The 13,890-nt window shown below is 44.2% G+C and overlaps 1 protein-coding gene across 1 annotated transcript; it reads right to left on the minus strand.

The window, feature by feature from the left end:
• Window positions 1–375: 375 nt before the first annotated feature.
• LOC147003349 (uncharacterized) lies at window positions 376–13,346 on the minus strand. The gene is made up of 5 exons (XM_029479642.2): window positions 13,226–13,346; window positions 10,453–10,517; window positions 6,295–6,421; window positions 5,807–5,893; window positions 376–5,665 (listed from the first exon to the last, which is right to left on the minus strand). The coding sequence occupies exons 2-5, from the start codon at window positions 10,483–10,485 to the stop codon at window positions 4,233–4,235; spliced, it is 1,680 nt and encodes a 559-aa protein (XP_029335502.2). The 5' UTR covers window positions 10,486–10,517; window positions 13,226–13,346; the 3' UTR covers window positions 376–4,232.
• Window positions 13,347–13,890: the final 544 nt, after the last annotated feature.

Genomic DNA, 13,890 nt, shown 5'->3' on the forward strand with positions numbered 1-13,890 from the left:
CCCAGCTAAAATAAAATCATAAACAGAGGAGTAGGGGGTAAGGAAGAGCAGGGAGCAGAGAGAGAGGAAAGGAGGCAATAGATCAGCCAGATAGAATCCAACTGGGCGTGGTGGGATACATCTGTAATTCCAGCATGTGGGAGGCTACGGGGAGGATCGGGAGGTGAAGGCCAGCCTAGGCTAAATAGCAAGACTTATCTCAAAATGAAAACGAATTTTAAAGGGGAGGGGATACGTCCAAAAATATAGGAACCCAGCTTATGAGTTTGTGATTGAAATGATAGGATCAAGTGTTCAGACAGCCAAGCTGCCATCTGTGAAGAGTAACAAGGTAGCCCCCCCCCCCCAACTCGACATAGCCAAAACTGCTCCAAGTCCTGTATTGACATTTTTAAATCATAAACCATGAGAGGAAAGCATGGGATTTTGGAAAATATATTGGAATGGGGGAAAAATGATTTACAAGCATTAACACCAAGACAGATGCCTTCCAATCATGAATTGCTTAAGTCTACAAATCCAAACCAGGCATAAAAAAAATAAAACTGGTATAAACACAGTCAAGAGGATTATAAGTCTTACATAGCCATCAGGAAAACAGGAAATGGTATTGAGACACTCCACAGAAAATGTAATATTTGAAAATAGGAAAATATGGCATCAGATGCAAGTTACATACAGCAGGAAAAATGCAAATTAAACTGTCATAACACTTTTTACTTAACAGACTAGCGAAATCAAAGCTTTAACAAACAAAAATGTGTCAGAAAAATTATTGGTTAGGGGCACTATATAACACTGGGGAAAGAACCAAAAGCTAGTAACATTGGCCTTTTGTAAATGTACATATACTAGAAAGTAGCAACTCCAACCCAGGGATGAACCTTTAATATACATCTGCAGATAGAAGCTAATATGTACAAAGATCATCACCTCGTTCTCTATCTCAAGGGAGAAAAGGGTCTCTACATACCTCAGAAAGGGTTTGATTCAACTAACTGTGGTTAAGGCCAAATCCCCACTAGACAGACAAGGACTATGAATGAGGATGTTAGTCTTTATTTTCTAACATATTCCACGTTCTACACTTAGAAGTGCTAAAGGACTCATTCTTCAATAATGTGTAGGATTCAGTTTCAGTGTTGAGAAGGAGTCTCATTATGTAGCCCAGGCTGCTCAGGGCCTACACTCCTGAGTGCTGGAATGCAAGCCTTAGGAACTATGCCTTGTGATCCCCACAGCCTCCACTTTTATTTTTCCTCACCCAGACAGGGTCTCACTATGTAGACCAGACTGGCCTGGAACTCAGAAATCATCTAGCCTCTGCTAGGATTAAAGATGTGAGAGACATCACTACCAACGTAATTCCTTCTTAACAGCTAAAGATTGTCCCAGAATATGTCAACTGCTTAAAAACTTGTATCAACTTTTGCTTCCCGCTAAATTCCTAACGTGTTACATTTGCTCCCACCTTTTAAAATGCTCTATCATCTTGAGACAATGAATTCCTCACGGACCTGTTTCCTGGAAACCCTGTCCGCTACACACGACTGCATATCACAAACTATCACTTCCTCTCAGCTCCATTAAGTTTTCTTTAACTAATGGTTGTTTCTAGGATATTTAAGATATTTCAAGATATATGGAGCGACATCTCTAGGCTTGTGTAAGAATGCATTATATAAATTAGAACCGACTGATATTGATTCAGACTTGAAGTTTAAGACACAAGAAATAAGTTCTTATAGAAAAGAATATTCTGTAAGTTGGCGAGAGGCCATGTGTGTGTTAGACTTTTCAATGGTCTTTGTTCAAATGTGCTGTCCTGATTTTGCCTGAGAGCCATGTTAAAGTCCAAGCTGGCTTTTTTCTTTGTAGTTCTGATTAACTTTTGCTTTTTCTTTATGGAGCCCATGCTGCAGGTTACATACAAATAAAAGCATCCTGACCCTTTTAATGAATCTTCACACATTATGGGTTTTTTTCCCTAATTTTTTGGTAAACCATTTTTTTTGTTGTTTCTTCTTGAACTCCTTTGGTTAGTATCTCAACAGCAGTTTTGATCTTTCTGCAGCACTGTTTGTCTTCCCTTTCCCACTTTTAAGCTGGGGCTGCCCTATGGACCTCAGGCTAATCTGAAGCCACAGCAATATTATCGTCTCCTTGCCAGGGATAATTTCAGATATGACCCACACCAACCTAGTATTCCATTTAAATGAGAAAAAAGCTTCCTTTCGGGGACTGGAGAGATGGCTCAGCGTTAAGAGCACTGACTGCTCTTCAGGAGGTCCTGAGTTCAAATTCCAGCAACCACATGGTGGCTCACAACCATCTGTAATGAGATCAGATGCCCTCTTCTGGAGTGTCTGAAGACAGCTACAGTGTGCTTACATATAATAAATAAACCTTTGAAGAAAAAATTCTGTTTAAAAAATTTAAAAAAACCTTCCTTTCAACTACAGCAATCAGCCTATTCAAAAGGTTATTGGAGTTTCTGATACAATTTATGTTGACCATTCTACCACACAATTTCCCACTGGCAAATTCCATGTTCACTGCCTTTGCTTGCTGCCTGATTTTGAAATCTGGAGAATACATTATTTTATAGCAGTCAAACTTTCTATCTGTACCTGGTGACAGAGGTCTATAGTCCCAGCTATTTGAGAGGCTACTGAAATGGCATCAAAGCCTGCCTAGGACATTTAGCCAAGACCCTGCCTGCCTCAGAATAAAGAGAGCGGGGAATAAAAGGCTCTAGGGCAGAACCAAGCTGAGCAGGCTCAAGGCTCCAAGTTCAAGCCAGTGTGGTAGCTCACACTTCTAATCCCAGCACTCAGTAGGTTCAAGCAGGAGGATTGACACAAGTTTAAGAGAGACCATGTCTTAAAATAAAACCCACCAAAGCCAACCGAACAAACCTACTTCTGCCTGGGAATGCTCTACCTCCCATTAGCTCTGACGGTGGTGTGTGTCTTCCCAATGTCCCCGGAGGCCCTGGGAAACCTAGTCTATGTATCAGATTTGGAAAAATCTCCCAAAGTCCCGTTATCCATTTTATTGATGGTTTTTAGAAACTTCTTTAAATTCATTGATTACTGTATATAATGTGTATTTCTGCTGCCAACGCTAAGATTTATTGCTTTTGGGGGGAGGAGGTGTGTAATTGGACAGCATCTATTCAAATGAACCACGCCAGGCTTTAGTGCGTAGAGCTGCTGTTCTTCCACACTGAAGCAAGCTGTATTTTCACACTGCATTCTTCACATGACTGAGAGTCACCTGGTGATGGTGACAGATGATGAGTTTGTTCCAATTCTTGTCCTGCACAGTTCCGACTGTCCTCTGCTGTGCCGGGCACCCTGAGCAGTGAGTCCATGTGGCCTCGCTAGGGTCAGCTTTCAGACTCAACTCAAGTCGAAGTGGAAATCTGCTCGTGTTCCGTTCCAATCACTGTCACGCCGGAACTCCTTTTGAAGGCTTTGGCATGGGATAAGTACTGACAGGAGATGTCATGAATAAAGTGGATATGAATGTTCCAAAAATAGTAACAAAGACCATCATGAGAGGACGGTTCCGAATCCTTCCTGATCCTGTCTAGCAGCTATGCCAAAGACCCCATTTACTGATTCATCCCGTCCTCAAAATAACCATCCTACCAGCTGAAAGGCAGCAATCTGCAGCAGGGCTGAAGTCAACTTAATAAAATACAGTCAGCAATCGATGCATGTGAAACTCCTACACTAACAGCATGCACACCATTGTTCTCTATGTGGTACTGTCTATAGCTATAATTAAATAGAACCCTTCTACTGGTAATAGAATTAGTATTTCTATTCATAATTTAATTTTTATTTTTCCTATGTGAATTAATACTCAATAAACAGTAGGTTATAAAGCAAAAATAGAAGAAGAAAAAAGCAAAAAAAAAAAAAAGCAAAAAAAAAAGAAAGAAATAGAACAGTCATCAGATGGTTCTCTCTGACAAGCTCTATTCCATAACGAATAGCTGAAAATAAGGAGTTTCCTATTTTGATCATAGTATAAATTGCACAACGTGAAGCACAGTATGAGAGGTTGTTTCACACCCTTCACTTCCAGGCGGCTTTTCTAGCAGTCTGGATAGCTGAGGGACACATAAAGGTGTTTCCCACATTTCCGATTTATTAATGTTTATCTTCTGTATGGCTGTGAAGATGCTGAATAAGGGATTTTCAATAAATAGAGGGCAGTGTTCAGATACACAGGATTTCCCCCACTGTGTGTACTCTCTGGTGCTTCTTTACCTGTAAGAGCCGAGTGAAGGCCTGCCCACACTCCTTACACTCATAGGGCTTCTCACCAGTGTGGATTCTCTGATGTTGCGTCAGGTGGGACCTCTGCCTGAAGGCCTTGCTACACTGCTGGCACTGGAAGGGCTTCTCGCCAGTGTGGATCCTCTGGTGCAGAATGAGGGTTTTACAATCAATGAAAGCCTTCCCACACTCCTTACACTCATAAGGCCTCTCTCCAGTGTGAATCCTCTGGTGTCTGTTAAAGTAGGAAGGACACGCGAAGGCCTTCCCACATTCCTTACATTCGTAAGGTTTTTCGCCAGTGTGGACTCTCTGGTGCTGGATGAGATGGGCTTTCTGCCTGAAGGCCTTCATACACTCCTGACACTCGTAGGGCTTCTCGTTTGTGTGAGTTCTATAGTGTTTCATGAACGCCGAATGGCAGAGAAAGGCCTTTTCGCAGTAGTTACACTCATAAGGTTTTTCGCCGGTGTGAATCTTTTGGTGATCATTCAGGTTGGAAGCCCAGGTGAAGGTCTTTCCACATAAGTTACACTCGTAGGGTTTCTCGCCGCTGTGGATCCTTTGATGTCTAGTGAGGTTGGCACTCTTGTTAAAGGCCTTCTGACATTTGTGGCATTCGTATGGCTTCTCGTTGGTGTGGGTTCTCTGATGCTGAAAAAACGTGGAGAAGTAGAGGAAGGCCTTCCCACAGTGCTTGCACTCGTAGGGCTTCTCGTCCGTGTGAACTCTCTGGTGCTGGACGAGCAGCGAGCAGTTGGTGAAGGCTTTCCCACACTCCTTACATTCGCAGGGTTTCTCCCCTGTGTGAAAGCGGTTATGCTGAACAAGGTAAGCATGCTTCTCAAAGATCTTCCCACAGATCTCGCACTGGTAGGGCTTCTTGTTGATCTGATACGGGGCAAGCTGAAAGTCATAGGCGAACCCTCTGCTGCATGCCTTTAGCTCATCACATCTGTCCCCAGCAAAGTCCTGTTGTCGCTTCATCTCACCTGTGTAATAGATAAAGGCATTCTCGTACATTTCATTAAGTTTGTCACTGGTAGGAATTCGCACCTGTTGAGTGATGGTTTCGCCTGCGTCCTGCTCAGAGAGTTTTGTTTCGGAATGCATCACTTCACTCAGAGCAATGGGTGGAGGCTGAACAAATTTGGCCGACGTCTCTTCCAACGGGTCTGTCACTCCCTGTAAATATTCCTCTGTAGATTCCTGTTTTGTCTCAAGGAGTCCCTTGCATTTCCAATCATCTCCAAAACAAGATTCCTCAAGGCAAGAACTACCAACTCTTTCTATTATTTTCCATTTTAACGATTCCTTTCCAAAGATGCCATTCTTTAGAGACAAACTCTTAGCTTCATTTTCAGACAGCAAATCTGAAAGAAAGTAAGCCCATCAGTGTGAGCAGACACGGGTACCAGAGACGAACAGAACCATGTGCTTCCTCACTATTTAACACGCATCTGTGTTTCGCCTACGTATTTATCTGCGCACCACATGCAGTCGTCTTTCCTCACCTGGGTACCATCCCGCTTGCTCCACTATCCAGGGTTCTTTGCCTTGCTCCAGCAGTGAAATAATTGTCGGCTTAGAAATGGCAAGTCCTACTCAAAGAAAGAGAACGGTAAAAACAAATACAGAGACAAGCTCAACAGCAAAAGGCATTCATCACAGAACTAACTTAACCTGAAACAAACTGCAGATCCTCAGAGTGACTGTGATGCAAACTAACAAACAAACAAACAAACAAACAAAACAGTGAGCAAGCCACCACTTAGCAAGCACCTTAGAAAATAATTGTTGCTTGCAGGAATCACTGAAAATTAAAAGAAGCAGGAAAGTATCTTGAGAAAGTATGTGTCTCAATGGCAGCTGTTTACCAGCTGTGAAGCCATGACTGAGGGGATAGAAAAGGCTCAATAGTTTGAGGCTGCATGTGGTAGACTTATCTCCCTCCCACAGGCCTTCATCCCTAGCCCTTACGGAGAGGTACAGATGAACTTACCCAGGGACACAAAGTTGCTGTAGTTCTCCAGCATCACATCTCTGTATAGCGACCTCTGCTCAGGGCCCAGACACTCCCACTCCTCCTTACAGAACTCCACAGCCACGTCCCTGAACACCACCAACTCCTGAAATGAACGCATGAGGTAACACATACAGCAGGGAAGACTTCAGGGAAACACTGAAGCTCCTTCTTCAAGGGGTGCCAGGGCAAGGCATATCCCCTTCCCAGCACAGGGGAACTGAACATGTCAAGGAAGTGGCCTTTGGCCCCCGAGAAATCATTTCTGAGCCCTTGAATGTCCAGCCTGATGAGGTGGGTTTTTCTGGTTGGTTTTTTTTGTTTGTTTGTTTTGTTTTGTTTTTTTAACTGTATGCCTGAGACCTTGGCCTGTTCCAGCTTGACTTCTAGGAGGCCCAAGAGTCAGTTACATAAATGAGATGTAGCCATAGCAGGTTCTCCCAACAAAAACTCCAGCGGAAAAGGCATTCGCCAATTGTCCCTTGTTGGCCACACTCCCGACATGCTGTCTCACATCAAGCCTGAGTCTAGGCTCCCACAAGGATGACACAAATGCTACTTTGTCCTTGGCAAATTTCTCTTTTCTAATTTGCCTTCTTTGGGAATAAATTCACAAGCTGGAGGATAACTGCTTCTCTCCATCCTGCAAATTCAACCACAGACTCACTCCAGTCGAGCCAGCCAAGTGGCTCATTCTCGTGGGGTCTTAATTAGGGTTCATATTACTGTAATGTAATTTATCTTGTGCACTTGGCCCTTTAAAGGATCCCCAGTTGCTAGTCAACTGGCCCTTTAGGAAGTTTTCATTGTTAAAACTGCTTGACTCTATGACCTTCAGGGTTGGTTGCCGCTCAGATTTCTGGGAACAGGATAGGTATAGGTTACACAAAAAGGCAGCTGAGGCAGAGAAAAAAGGGATGGGGCTAGCAGAGTGAGAAGACAGTTGGTGGAGAAGATGTTAAGAGACTGAGCTGAGCAGATAGGCTAGAACAGTTGTTATAGTTTGGAGATGCTGTACTGAGAGAACAGGCAGAAGAGACTGTTGAAGCACACTGTTGGGGAACTGAAGGAGGAATGGCTGGGAGAAACATCTCAAGAGGCTGGGCTGGACTGGGAGGAGGGCTGACAGGGAGTGAGGAGATTTGGTTACTGTTCTAGATACCTGGCCATTTTACTTATTACTGTGATGAAACATCAAAACCAAAGCACCTTGGGAAAGAGGGCGTGTACTCCCCATGCTTCTAGGTATCTGTCCATCACTGAGGGAAGCCAGGGCAGGAGCTGATACAGACGTCATGGAGGGCTCATGCTTAGTGGCTTGCTTCCCATGGCCTGCTCAGCCTCCTTTCTTGTAGAATGCAGGACCACCAGCCCAGAGACGGCCTCGCCCACGGTGGGCTGGGCCTCCCGCATTGATCACTAATTTAAAAAATGCCCAGCTGGCTTGTCTACATTCTAACCTTATGGAGGCATTTTCTCCTTTCTGACAAGTCTATCTTGTGCCAGATTGGCATAGATACTAACCAGGACGCCTGGGCTACACAACGACACTCAGTCTCCAGTAAGAAAAACAAGAACAAACTCAAACCCACAGATGAGGCATTGCAGTCGAGGGTAGAAGGCATCCAGCACTGCACTGGGGGCCCTTCGAGAGGCTCAGAGTTAGAGAATGTAAATGTCTTGGTTTAACTACTGCAGCTGCCCGGAAGGATGAAGCCATTTGCTGCTGAGGCCACCTGTTTTCCGAACTTGACACGCTCAAGTGGAAGCACTTTGGCTATGATTAAAATAGTAATAGGGAGACATAAAATAGCCATGGGCACACTCCTGGGGAGAAGGGATACTGAGGCATTTAGAAAATAAAAAAGCACTGCCTGTAGGAGAACTAAAAGCAAGACGGACAGTTGACTCCCGGCTCCCTTTGGCATCTGTCCCCTCCTCCCTCTGCAAGTAGGCGGGAGGATTAGTCAAGGCAATACCAGCAATGCCAGCCGAGGCTACCTCCTTCCTTCCAAAGCCGGAGCACAGAAGTCGGTGTAGGCATCACACCGGCACTGGCTTTTGTCCTCCAACTCCGCAGGAAAGGTTACGATGTTCATGTTAGTTGCTTTGATGTAGGGAATCTTGGGCAAGAATTTGAAGTTCAGAAAGGTTCATGTTTGAAAGTTGAGCAAGCCTGGTTATCACTAGCGGACGTGCCTTTCTTGATCAAGCTGGGTGGGTGATTAAGATCAATGGTTAATTTCTTGTAGCCATTTATGCCCTCGGCTTTCTGATCCTATGATTTAGCAAAAAATTTTAAATGCGTAGGGTGCACCCTGAGGGCTTAGAAAAAAGTTAAAGGAAAATGATTGTTTTTTAATATAAAACTTTAGATTTGTGATTAAGATTTTATATAAGATTACTTTTTGAGATACATAATTAAATGATGGATCCAAAGATAAATAATAAAAATGATCGAGCCTTTCTCTGCAACCACAAAATGCAGCTTGCCGGTAAGAGAACTGGCTGAGAACACCTTGCTTACACGTTGTTAATCTATAACAAGTTGCTTAGACATGAGTGTATGTGGGTCCTTGCGGATCAATTGGTTTTCACCTGTAATATGTAAAATGTTTAGTCTGAGAAACAGACTGGCTTTTTACTTGTACTCACTGTAATCATTCACTTGAAGAAAAATAGAATGTAGCCACATTGGAACTTATACATTGCCTGAAAGTCTTTGCTGGGGGATATAAGCTTAGAAGAAAAACTACTGAGGCCTACCCTGCCAGCATAGCTGCAGCCATTTTGCTCCAGGCCTGCAAGCTATTTCACATTGCTGCTGTAAAACATGCCTGCCTGTCACTGACACAGAAAAATAACTTGACTCAGAGCAGGGTCATGCTGACCACATCCCCTGTTATGTTCTGTTGGTTATGAGGTTTGTTAATCTTAGGAAATTCCACAACTACAGGCTTCACTTGGGATCCATCAACTTAAAGGTCAATATGAACTGCTACGCATAAACTGGCCTCAGTCAGGGACGACCATCAGGTGGCACTTCCAGCACCTACTTATGAGCTCATTGTAGTTTTTGCGGCTTTAGCCTTTATAAGCTGATACAAAAGAGCATTTGGGGTCATAGCCTCAGTCCCCCGAATTCTGAGCAATGGCCTTAATTGGTCAGTCTTAGGGTGTGCGCCCAATAAACTATCCCTGTCAGACTGAGATCAGTGTTTTTGCAGTTTGTGGGGTGACTCCTGGACCCCACTAAAAATAAAGAGAACCTGTCTGAACTATCAAAAGATTCCCGTGTCCATGTGTCTGTCAACTTCACCCCTCCTCTTCAGCCCCTGCTGTGTTGAACGAAGCTGGCCCTCAACTTGTTACACACATCAATTTAGTTAAAACTAATCTAAAGTAAATGCTATTACTTCTTCTACTTTCAGATCATGAAGCTAAGGAATAGGAAAACGAAGTAAATTCATGAACACTTAGGAACTGGGGTTCCTTACAAGGCCTGGAGGATGCTTGAATAAATAAAAGAAAAACAGTGGCTGGAAAGAGATGGCTTAGTGGTTAAGAGCACTGGCTGTTCTTCCAAAGGATGGGGTTCAATTCCCAGCACCCACATGGCAGCTTACAACTGTCTATAACTCCAGATCTAGGGGAGCTGACACCCTCATACCAATGCACATAAAGTAAGATTTAAAATTATTAAAAAGAAGAAGGAGAAGGAGAAAAAGAAGAAAAGAAAGAAAGAAACAAGAGAAAAGAAGCCGGGCGTGGTGGTGCACGCCTTTAATCCCAGCACTCGGGAGGCAGAGGCAGGCGGATTTCTGAGTTCGAGGCCAGCCTGGTCTACAGAGTGAGTTCCAGGACAGCCAAGGCTATGCAGAGAAACCCTGTCTCAAAAAAAAACAAAAAAAAACAAAAAAAAAAGAGAAAAGAGAAGAGAAAAGAGAAGAGAAGAAAAGAAAAGAAAAGAAAAGAAAAAAGAAAAGAGAACAACCACAGACAGTCCCTTATAGTTCACCGGAGAAAGAATTATGCTGGCAAAGCTCAGACCTTCCATGGTTACCATGACAATGGGGGTGAGAGTCCATTTCAGGAATTAGCAACCAGAAGAGAGCTGTCGGGAGAAATTCACCTCACCTTAAATACGGTGCTGACGTCCACGACGGCCATGCTTCTCAGCTCTTCCGGGCACTCTGGACAAACTGCAGAATGGAAGAAGGAAGGTGGAATTGGGAGAAACATCCCATGACCTGTTTTCCCAGGCCCTCAGGCTGCATATACAGATGAGTGTGAGCTGCATTTCCTATTCACGTGGTAAGGAAATATGTGGGAGTTCAAGGCCAGCACGGTATATACATAAAGAGTTCTGGGCTACCCAGGGCTGCTACATAGTGAGACTAACACACACACACACACACACACACACACCCCAACAATAATGACAACTGAAATGCCCCTGAGAGACACTCACAGGGATCATGGCAGACCCTCATTCCTTCAGTTTGTAAGGCCTGCGACCCACCCAGGAAGCTCCCTCCCTACCTTATTAATAGGGTAAGGAATAAACTTTCCTCATATCCTCTTATCGCAAGGACAGAACCCACCGGCTACAGGACAAGCCTGCCATTCATCTGTAAGCATACATGGCAAAACCTTCTTATAAACATAAAGAGATTTTTCTTTTTTAAAGATGGTGTTTTACTAAGTACACCAGGCTAGTCTCAAATGCAAAGGCCCACTTGCCTCTGCCTCCCAAGTCCTGGAATTTGAAATGTGTGTGATACGCCTGGCTACTTTCTTTTCTGTTTTCTTTTCTTTTCCTTTCTTCTTTCTTCCTTCCTTCCTTTCTTCTTTTTGGATAGGGTCTCACCCTGGAGCTCTGGCTGTCCTGAAACTCGATATGTAGGCCAGGTTAGCCTCAAACTCACAGAGATCTGCCCGCCTCTGTCTGCTGAGTGCTAGGATTAAAGGTGTGTACCACCACGACCAGCCTTTAATTTTTAAAAACGCTATGTCCACAATTGATGCCCTAGGTCTCTTCGAGAACCCGGTAAGATGCCTGTTGTTTTTTTCTTTCTTCTGCAGGCAGCCTGAGCTTCTCCAAACAAGTGCCTTTTATTTCCTTTTCTTCAACCCCTTCTCCTCCAATAAAACTTTTGCCTGAGAATTTATGCTCAGAATTGTTTTTGAAAAAGCTTTACTTATTTTATGCTTATGGGTGTTTCACCTGCACGTGTGTCTGTGTACCATGTGCATGCCTGGTGCCCTGAGGGGTCACAAAGAGGGGACTGTATCTGCTGGAACTGGAGCTATGGACAGTTATGAGTGTGGGTACTAGGGACTGAACCCAGAGTCTCTGAAGAGTAGCCACGGCTCTAGACAGATGAATAAAACGAAATTCTGTCCAAAGTTCAAAGCCATGCCTCTAGGCTACTCACTCTTCGATGTTACCATCAACAGGTTCAATAATCTTCAAACCTCCACATCCACCCCTCCACCTCACCCCGGGACTAATCACCCCAATTCTATCTCACCCCACACTCCCTTTTACTAGGACAGTAGAAAGAGTTCCTCATGTCATGAAGAAAGGCGTTTCTGTGGATTCCTCCATACCAAGCAAAAAAAAAAAAAAAAAAAAAGAGGAACGCTCTCTCTGGAAACCATAAACAAAAAAACAAAGTACATTTCAGGAACTTCAAATAATTTCTGCAGGAACTGGCCAGGTGCAGTATTAAAGTCCATTTTAGCCCTCTCAAGCTGCTATAGCAAAATACCAGAGACTAGCTTATAAATAACAAACTTATTTCTCAGTTGTGGTGGCAGAACAGTCTATCTTGGCACTGACAGATTAGGTGTCTAGTGAAAACCGATTTCCCCGGTCCACAGATGGAGTCTCTGGACTGTACTCTTACCTATAGAAGGCAGGTAGCTCCAGGGAGCCAGGGCACTACTCCCATTTAATTACCTTCAAAACGCCCCCACCTTCTAAATCCACCACACTGAGGACTAGTTTTGTAACTATAAACTGGACAGGTTTAGATGGGGTACAACGGAGACTCCGTGTGCTCACTATGTCTGCTTCCTGACATAAAAGCCTAGAGCTGAGGAAGTTGCCGTTTTAGAACCTGAAGTGGATCACCCAGAATCATGAACTTCAAATTCTGACTTCTCTAGAGGTAGTCAACAGAGGCTAAGATTTTTCTAAGAGTTCCCTAAACAAGGCTAAATGGCTACTCGGAGGGTGTGACACAAAAGTAGGAACCCACAGTAATTACGTTTTTTCAAATACAATTTCTATACACTCATACATTTCTGAGACAGGATTTCACTATGTGGGTCCCCGTAGCCTGGAACTCACTATGTTCCCACGGTTGTCCTCAAAGTCACTGACTTCCAGCTTCCGCAGCTCGAGTGCTGAAATTATAGATGTGGGTCACCATATCTAACTCCTAACTACAGTTAAAAGTCATGCTGATTGGTAAGTTGATCTATCTTGAACACAGAAATCCTTATCGTCTCTACTATTTAGCTTTCTCCTCCTCCCCCCCCCCAATTTTCAAATAAACTTGACATAAATGATGTCCCGCACCTCCCGCCCCCCGACTTTGCGTTGCAAGACTAGAGGATCTGGTAACCACCTACTACCCACATTCTGCTGACTTTCTTCTTTCTCTCTCTCTCTCTCTCTCTCTCTCTCTCTCTCTCTCTCTCTCCTGTACAATCCACATCCTCCAAAAACCTTTTCGCCCATGCAGTCACACTCCCGCCGCCTTAGTCCCTCTTTAAGCCTCTAGCGCCATCCCGGAAACCGGGTGGGTCCCCCTAAAGCCGGCCTGCAGCCAGGAACCAACAAATACAGGCCTTAAGGCCTGTATTTACACAAAGCACTTAAAACCAAGGGCAGACTCACTTCAAAAGTATAAACTGCGATCTCACGGCTTCGAACTCGGGCGACCAGAGAATACCGACCAGGACAGTACCGGGTTAGGTCGGGTAGGGCACTGAGATGATCCGGAACAACCTCTTTCCAACCACTTCCGCCATGTGGCTGAGCTTTTATAGTGGACTACATTTCCCAGAAGGCGGTGCTACTCAAGAGTCTGCAGGAGAGTTTCAGTGTGCGAGAGAGGAAGTAGAGATCAGTTGAAACTAGAGAACAGACAATTAGTTTTCTAAAGGGGGGATTTCCCAAGGATCCAAGGCTTGAAGTCTCTGAAACTTAAGCAGTTTCAGCTCTGTGGTGGGGGTGGATCTTTACTCCAGCTACAGAAGTGAGGCAAGAACCCGAGCAAGTGACCCAGCTCAGGACTACATTTCCCAGAAGACATCACAGACCGCGTTCTCAGTAAAGAACTCATCCTGCTATTGACAGTCGGATAAATGAGGGCTCTTAAGAGCTTCTCCAGTGTGGTGTTCCAAGCTCCCTGGAGGAACGAGACAAGGCTGTTAGGACTGGGAATGACTGGATAGGGCAAAGATCGCCCTATCTTTACTGGAACATTGAGTCTACTTACACTTGATAGCCACTAATTTAAATGTACTGCATTAGCCTGGGCTGAGCATTGCATGTTTGTA

This window comes from Mus caroli, unplaced genomic scaffold, assembly GCF_978045245.1.
Source record: "Mus caroli unplaced genomic scaffold, Mus_caroli_1 scaffold_8, whole genome shotgun sequence".
In the NCBI taxonomy this organism is placed as follows: Eukaryota; Metazoa; Chordata; class Mammalia; order Rodentia; family Muridae; genus Mus; species Mus caroli.